The sequence below is a fragment of the Triplophysa dalaica genome, chromosome 24, assembly GCF_015846415.1.
Source record: "Triplophysa dalaica isolate WHDGS20190420 chromosome 24, ASM1584641v1, whole genome shotgun sequence".
In the NCBI taxonomy this organism is placed as follows: Eukaryota; Metazoa; Chordata; class Actinopteri; order Cypriniformes; family Nemacheilidae; genus Triplophysa; species Triplophysa dalaica.
In genome coordinates this window covers 7,976,348-7,983,425 of record NC_079565.1, presented here as the reverse complement: position 1 = coordinate 7,983,425, position 7,078 = coordinate 7,976,348, and the positions used below count along the sequence as shown (strand labels likewise).

The 7,078-nt window shown below is 36.5% G+C and overlaps 2 protein-coding genes across 3 annotated transcripts; both read left to right on the top strand.

Moving 5' to 3' along the window:
- Nucleotides 1-1,359: 1,359 nt before the first annotated feature.
- Nucleotides 1,360-2,733, top strand: cplx3a (complexin 3a). The gene is made up of 3 exons (XM_056740554.1): nt 1,360-1,719; nt 2,336-2,423; nt 2,509-2,733. Exons 1-3 carry the CDS (start codon nt 1,562-1,564, stop codon nt 2,731-2,733), a joined length of 471 nt encoding a protein of 156 aa, XP_056596532.1. The 5' UTR covers nt 1,360-1,561.
- Nucleotides 2,734-4,107: 1,374 nt separating this feature from the next.
- On the top strand, nt 4,108-6,587 carry adal (adenosine deaminase-like). Of its 2 annotated transcripts, none has more exons than XM_056740552.1 (10): nt 4,108-4,246; nt 4,353-4,483; nt 4,726-4,786; nt 4,858-4,945; nt 5,172-5,253; nt 5,341-5,467; nt 5,554-5,634; nt 5,733-5,871; nt 6,138-6,238; nt 6,344-6,587. In XM_056740552.1, exons 1-10 carry the CDS (start codon nt 4,205-4,207, stop codon nt 6,533-6,535), a joined length of 1,044 nt encoding a protein of 347 aa, XP_056596530.1. In that variant the 5' UTR covers nt 4,108-4,204; the 3' UTR covers nt 6,536-6,587. The 2 variants fall into 2 exon arrangements, with proteins under 2 accessions (XP_056596530.1, XP_056596529.1); XM_056740551.1 differs by having other exon boundaries at nt 4,112-4,249.
- The last annotated feature ends 491 nt before the right edge of the window (nt 6,588-7,078 follow it).

The following is a 7,078-nucleotide window of genomic DNA, read 5'->3' as shown; positions in this document are numbered from 1 at the left end:
TTTTACAGTATATGGACACCACGTGAAATGTAATATAATCTTCTCTATTCTTCCCTGGACAAATTAGGACAAACCAACATGGAGCTGGTCATGTTTTAAACATATATGATAATGCATGCAGCGTTGTGTCTTTGAATGAAGTCTCATTTTATCTGAGAAATTACCATCTGAAAACAGTTGGAAGTGAGGAAGATGAATGTTCGCAGCAAATTCGAATGGAACAAAACGTTGACTCACTGGGTCTCCTTAGGAAAGGTTATCACATCACCGAAAGAGGACGTTCACACATGTATTATTCACATTCTCAACGGAATTTGTCAAGGAATCTGAACTATTCGAAATAGTGATATCCTTAAAATGTATTGTTAGAATGCCAAAGGAACTTGTCGCTGTATAAGAAAACTCTGAATTCATGCATATTGATGCTGTTAATATTCATAGCGTTGGGCACAAAGCAACAATTATGATGCAATGCTCATTGTTGCCTCTAAGCTCTAAATAACTACATTTAATAAACATTTAATTCATTTTAAAGCTGACAGGCTAGAGAAAGTGATGCCTAAAGGTAAAGTAAAAACTAGTTATAAAGTATCAGTCAGCATAGAGTTGAGTACATTCTTATATAAATATGTATAATAATAGATATGAATAGGGTATTGCAAGATGTTGTATACAGACAATCTTGAGCTTCTCTTTTTAAACCCACAAATGCCAATAATACTGACTATGGTCACTGTAATTTTTTTAACTTTACACTTAACTTAACTGTATACTAAGTGTACTAATAATTACATTTGATAATACTAATAACAAATCTAGAGGACATGAATAATTTATAGCAGTACATACAGTATTTTGCACTTCAATTTGGTGAAATATAAATGTAGAGGTACAAGTGTAAAATATATTACATGCATTTGTATGATTATATAATTTGATATTATATTTAAAAAATATTTTGCATTGTAGTATAAATGTTGAGCATTACATTTATTACATTATATATAGAATATGCTGCAGTTTATACATTGAAGCACAAAATATGATATGTAGTATGTACATAATAGCAACTATATCATAATATGCCTATAGGCTATACTGAATAGTATGGCTTTATGTATGGTTATTGGTAGAAACATTTGAGATTGTGCTGTTTCGTGTTCACAAGTTAAAGCAAACAGGATCCAACTGCAATCGGTGTTATGCTTAATCTTTTCATTTTTGACAAGTTCTTTTATGCACACGCTAAATAAAGGGATTTTGAATGTAAGAAGCGGTATGTTTCAGAAGAGCACGGTCACGTATTAAAGAGAGAGTGAGTGAGAGAGAGAGAGAGAGAGAGAGAGAGAGAGAGAGTCTATCCTCGCTCTCTCCATCTGGGGCTGAAACTTGAATTCAGTTGAGGACACGATAACCAGAACACGTTTCTTTGTCTTGTTTGTGTTTTTCGAGTGTGAAACTACTGAGAAAAGAGTTTCTCAAACAACTATTTCTCAAGCAAGGCACATTTTACCGAGAAACAGCACTTATATAGTGGCAGAATATTCTACAAAGCAACGCAATGTCTTTTATGTTAAAACACATGATAGGAGGGCAACTGAAGGATCTTACCGGCGGTCTTGGGGAAGAAAAACCCGAAGGTGAGAAGTCAGAAGCGTCCGGCAAAGGAATGACTCAAGAAGAGTTCGAGCAATATCAACAACAGTTGGCGGAGGAGAAGTAAGATTCAACATTTCTACACACGTTTGTTTTCATTGATAGAATGGATAGGACTTAAAGGATATAAAAGCTATATTGATTATAATAATGTTCATTTAATTTCATTATAATTATGATAATACATTTTTGTTTCATCCAGAGTTCTCAAAGCATTTGCTTGAATATCCATGTGAAAACCTTGTTGATTCATAATATTAAAGTAGGCTATATATAAAAATTGTGTGGACCTGTCCTGATCCCTCCTGTTTAAATTGAATACACAAATTGCTCAGTCATTTGTTTAAATGTAATACAAGCAGAGAAGGTCAGTGTTTCTTTACAGCTTACTGTATTTCTGTGCTTCGATCAATACTGCATGTCACCTTGCTCTCCACACTCTGGTCTTAAGGACAGTCACTCCTATACAGAAATGCGTGTGCAGCTTTTTTCTACCTTTATGTGCATATCAGAATGGCATTGCCCTGTATTATTCTACATTAATACAGAATGTATTTTTAGGTCAAGTTTGAGCAGAATCTTATTACGGACGGGGTTGATGATGATGTGTATGTTTTGTTATCAGTATTCGCAAATAAACCTGAGTTTTTTGTGTGAAACCAACTCTGAATTTTTCAAGGATGGAGAGAGATGCCAGCTTTGCCCAGAAGAAAGCCGAACGTGCCACAGTCAGGAGCCATTTCAGGGAAAAATATCGTCTTCCGAAAGTAAACATCACCCATGTGACCTTGACACGGCATTTTCCTGCATATGCTTTTCAATGTTAATCTCTCGTCCTTCAACCATCCACAGAGTGAGTTGGATGAAACGCAGATTCAGGCAGCAGGAGACGATGTGGAGCTGCCCACCGAGCTGGCCAAGATGATCGCAGAGGACAACCAGGAGGAAGAGAGCAGGCAGTCTGTCCTGGGCCACCTGACCAACATCCAGAACGTAGATATGGATCAGATTAAAGAAAAGGCTCAGAGTACCCTTGAAGAACTCAAACATTCGGCGGAAAAATGTGAGGTTATGTAGTTTAGTCCCTGTACATGAGCGCTCCAGAGCTGGATTGCTGATTCCAGATCAGATGTTTCCTTGCCTCCACTGATTTTATCCACTATTTAGGAGAGACTATAGGAAATGAATCAGATCTATAAACGTCACTCTGAGTAATAAGAAGACTCGTATTAAACTCCTTTCCGAAGCCAAGCAAGCATATCTACATTTGTTGTATGTTTGTTGTTTTGCAAATAATGTTAACAATGGTGCGTACATGTGGGCTATTGGCTAGAAAATTTTGAATAGAAGCAATAATAACAGGTTAACAAATTTCTATCCCTGCTGGTGGAAGCCACTATAGAAATTCTAACGGATTATATTAAAATACAGTTATGAACTATTAGGTTTTTTATTAAATCCATTACAAAATTTCCATTTCAAGTGCGTTTTGGGCATTTTTCCAAAAGGTTTAAATGGTGTTTAATCGGTTCCCATCTACCAGAAAACATCCCACTAACAGAATCCATATAGACACTAAGACTTTAGACTGTTCTGGTTTGGGAAAAAAACACAATTCAGCAGGGATGGTATTTATCAGTGCTTGTAATCATTGAAGATGTATATATGTGACCCTGGATCACAAAACCAGTCTTAAGTAGCACGGGAACTTTTTGAATAAAAGACACAAATACATTGTATGGGTCAAAATTATATATTTTTCTTTTTTGCCAAAAATCATTAGAATATTAAGTAAAGATCATTTTCCATTAAGATATTTTGTAAATTTCCTAACATAAATATATGAAAACTTTCTTTTTGTGAGAGGATGGCCTTCCACAGTGCCTCTGATTCACAACTTCAATGGCACTTTTCTCAATATTTGGATTTTTTTGCACTCTCAGATTCCTGAGCTTTAAATGGTTTTATCTCAGCCAGTTATCGTCCTATTCTAACAACTCATACATCAATATGCTTATTTATTCAGCTTTCAGATTACACATCTCAATTTCGAGCCATACGACTGGTTTTGTAGTCCAGGGGTCCACATACTGTATGACACAAATTGCTCTCTGTTAAATGCAGTTTGCAAAATGCATACTGCTATATGTATAATAATTGTATTGGTAATATATTTTAAATACTAAGATCTTCTAAAGTCAATATAAAAAGATCTTGTGATTATATATTGAACGTATGTCCTTATATGTGCAGTGTAAAACATGTATTATTGAGTTTTCCTATAACAAAACTTGTAAACACGGTTTATTATGAGTATATTTATTTAAACATTTTATTTTGGTAAAAAAATCATGTAATTCTGCCCTTGCAGTTGCCGTCCGTTTAATCTAAATAAACTGGGAACCAATGTGGAAGGTCGATGGTGTCGCACGCTTATTTCTGTGACGCAATGTCGGTGCGTCACGAAAAACATTCCGTGTGTCAGAACTGTAAGAGCGGTCTTCAACACTCGCAAATTCAGATTTTATAAACGCGAGGAAGTACGCAGATGGATACCGAAGCTGATCTATTTTATCGTCGGCTGCCTAAGGTGGTAGGAAACAGATTTAAAATAAACAGTTTCACTTTAGTCCACTTAATAACCCAAATAATCAGTTAAACGAAATGAAATTGAGCACGTTGTTTCCTGCTTTTAGGAGCTGCACGCGCATCTCAACGGTTCAGTGAGTTTTAAGACTATGGAAACGCTCATAAAGCAAAAGCCTCATCTGAACATTGAGCGCAGCATGACCGCCATCCGAAGCGGACAGCGCCGAACACTGGACGAGTGCGTAATTACACATCAACACATCAATTACATCACCAGTAATAAATCTAAGGAAAAAGTATTGTTAAGAGGTTCAGGATTGTTAAGTTAATTGAAATTAATTTGCTACCAGGTTCACTCAATTTTCAGCTACTACTACCTAGTGATTCACTTTCGTATAACGTTAAATTGCTTTTATGTTCTGTTTAGATACTTTTGCAGATTTGAAGAAATCCTGACAGACTACTGTTTCTTTTCGACAGATGTTTTCAAGTGTTTAAAGTAATCCATCAGCTGGTTGATTCAGAAGAGGATATACTGATGGTGATGTGACTTTTATTTTATTGTCTTACATGTTTTAATATTTATTTTTAAAAGACTTTATTATTCAACAGGTTGCCAAAGACGTCATTCAAGAGTTTGCAGCAGATGGAGTGAAATATTTGGAATTACGCAGCACGCCTCGGGAAGTGACTGAAACGGGTAATAGAAACCCCTAAAACTAACAGGATATTTATCCAAATATGTATATTCTGTCATCGTCGATGTCATTTAAATGACTTTCTTATGTGGATATCAGAATGTTTTGGGAGGAAACGGCATCATACTCTTTATAGTATGGAGAATAACAAAATAAATAATTTAAAATTTTCATGGTGAATCCTTTAACACCATGTGTCTGGGTTGCTATTCATTTTTGTGACGAAAGGTCTCACGAAAAGAAGATATGTCGAAACTGTGCTTGAAGCCATTCGCCAGTGCAAAGAGGAAGAAGTTGACATTGATGTCAGGTATCCCAAGTTGTTTATTCTATATTATTTATTGAACTATATTTACAAACAAGCGCTTTATTTATAGGTTCTACATTTGTGAAACAGGTTCCTTGTAGCTGTGGACCGCAGACATGGACCTGAGGTTGCCATGGAGACCGTGAAGCTGGCAGAAGAATTCATGCTTTCCAGTGATGGAATGGTAGTGGGGCTTGACCTCAGTGGAGACCCAACAGTGAGGACGTGTTATCATACTTGCAAAAAAGATTCATCCTTGATATTGCTTCTGGCTGCAGTTTCAGTATCTTTGATCTTTAACAGGTCGGTCATGGAAAAGATTTGCTCTGTGCACTTCAAAAAGCCAAGAACTGTGGCCTTAAGCTGGCGTTGCATCTCTCAGAGGTATGAGTATACGGAAACATACATATTTACATCTGTTTTGTGTACTGCTTTTTGAAGAACACCCGTGCAGTGTTTACTCAGAGATAAGTGCATTTCAGATACCGTCCCAGAAAGATGAGTCTGAGCTGCTGTTGAACTTGCCCCCTGATAGAATCGGCCATGGAACCTTTTTACATCCTGAGGCCGGAGGCTCAGATAGTCTTGTGGATAAAGTCTGCAAGCAAAACACTCCAATGGGTAAAACGTTTAGAGTTCGTCAGAAATGAAAGAACCGATAACAGCGATTAGAGCTGAAGTACACAAAGTTTTGATGTTTACATCTCAACTTAATGATTTGACTTTAAATATGTATAAACATTGAGACTCTCGGGTGTTTCCAACATTGCTCTTGCTATCAGTCTGGAAAAGGATAACCTGTTAGGCTGACCAATGCCAAAGACAGGTTTGTCAAATGTTATATGAACATATTTGGAAATTAACATTTTCAATACAACTGTTTCCAGAGTTATGTTTGACCTCCAATGTCAAAGGTCAAACTGTGTCTTCATACGATAAGCATCATTTCCAGTACTGGTATAACCGAGGACATCCGTGTGTACTTTGCGTGAGTCTTCAATTTCATCGATCTTCAATAGTTTCTCCAATGTTTTAAAATTCAAGGCCTTTTATAAAAACAGGATGTCTGTTCCTCTGTCTCATGCCCCATCAGACGGATGATAAAGGGGTGTTCTGTACAGATCTCTCTCAGGAGTACCAGTTGGCTGCTTCCACGTTCGGCTTAAATCAGGAGGCTGTGTGGGGACTCTCTCAGCAGGCCATCAGTTTCACCTTTGCACCTGAGCCAATCAAACAGAGGCTCGAGAAAAAGTGGGCAGAGCTCAGGCCACAGGTTCTTCAATGAGGCATATCAATGACACTAGCAAACTGTGCTTACTGCTCTACCTCAGAGAGCCTGATAAGTGCTGATAAGTGGCATACTTTTGGTTTAACTATGACTGTCCTCTTCAAATCACACACTTTGAACTAAATGGTTAAAGATTTCAATATTTTAATATTTATGATAGATTAATATTAAATTGTGAAAAAATGAACAAATAGCATGAATGTTCTTAAAATAATTTATCCTAATTTATTGGACTGTTTTTACATTTTGGTGCAAAAAATTGTTTTAGAAATCATTGCTCCTAAATAAATACTCTATGATCCAGACCACTAGAGGGCAGCAGTTCTTTTGAATCCTTTATTTTCTACACTTGAATTTCAGAACTTGAACATATTTTTATTACATTTCCCAAAAGTCCAGCAGAAACAAATGCTTTTGACACTAGTCACAGATCATTCAAGTTCAAATCAAGGTTGGTTTTGAACCATTCCTTTGTCAAAATGCTGACGGCAAATGACCATTTGGTGGTTCGTTGTTGTAATCTGTTAGTTTAAAGAAATT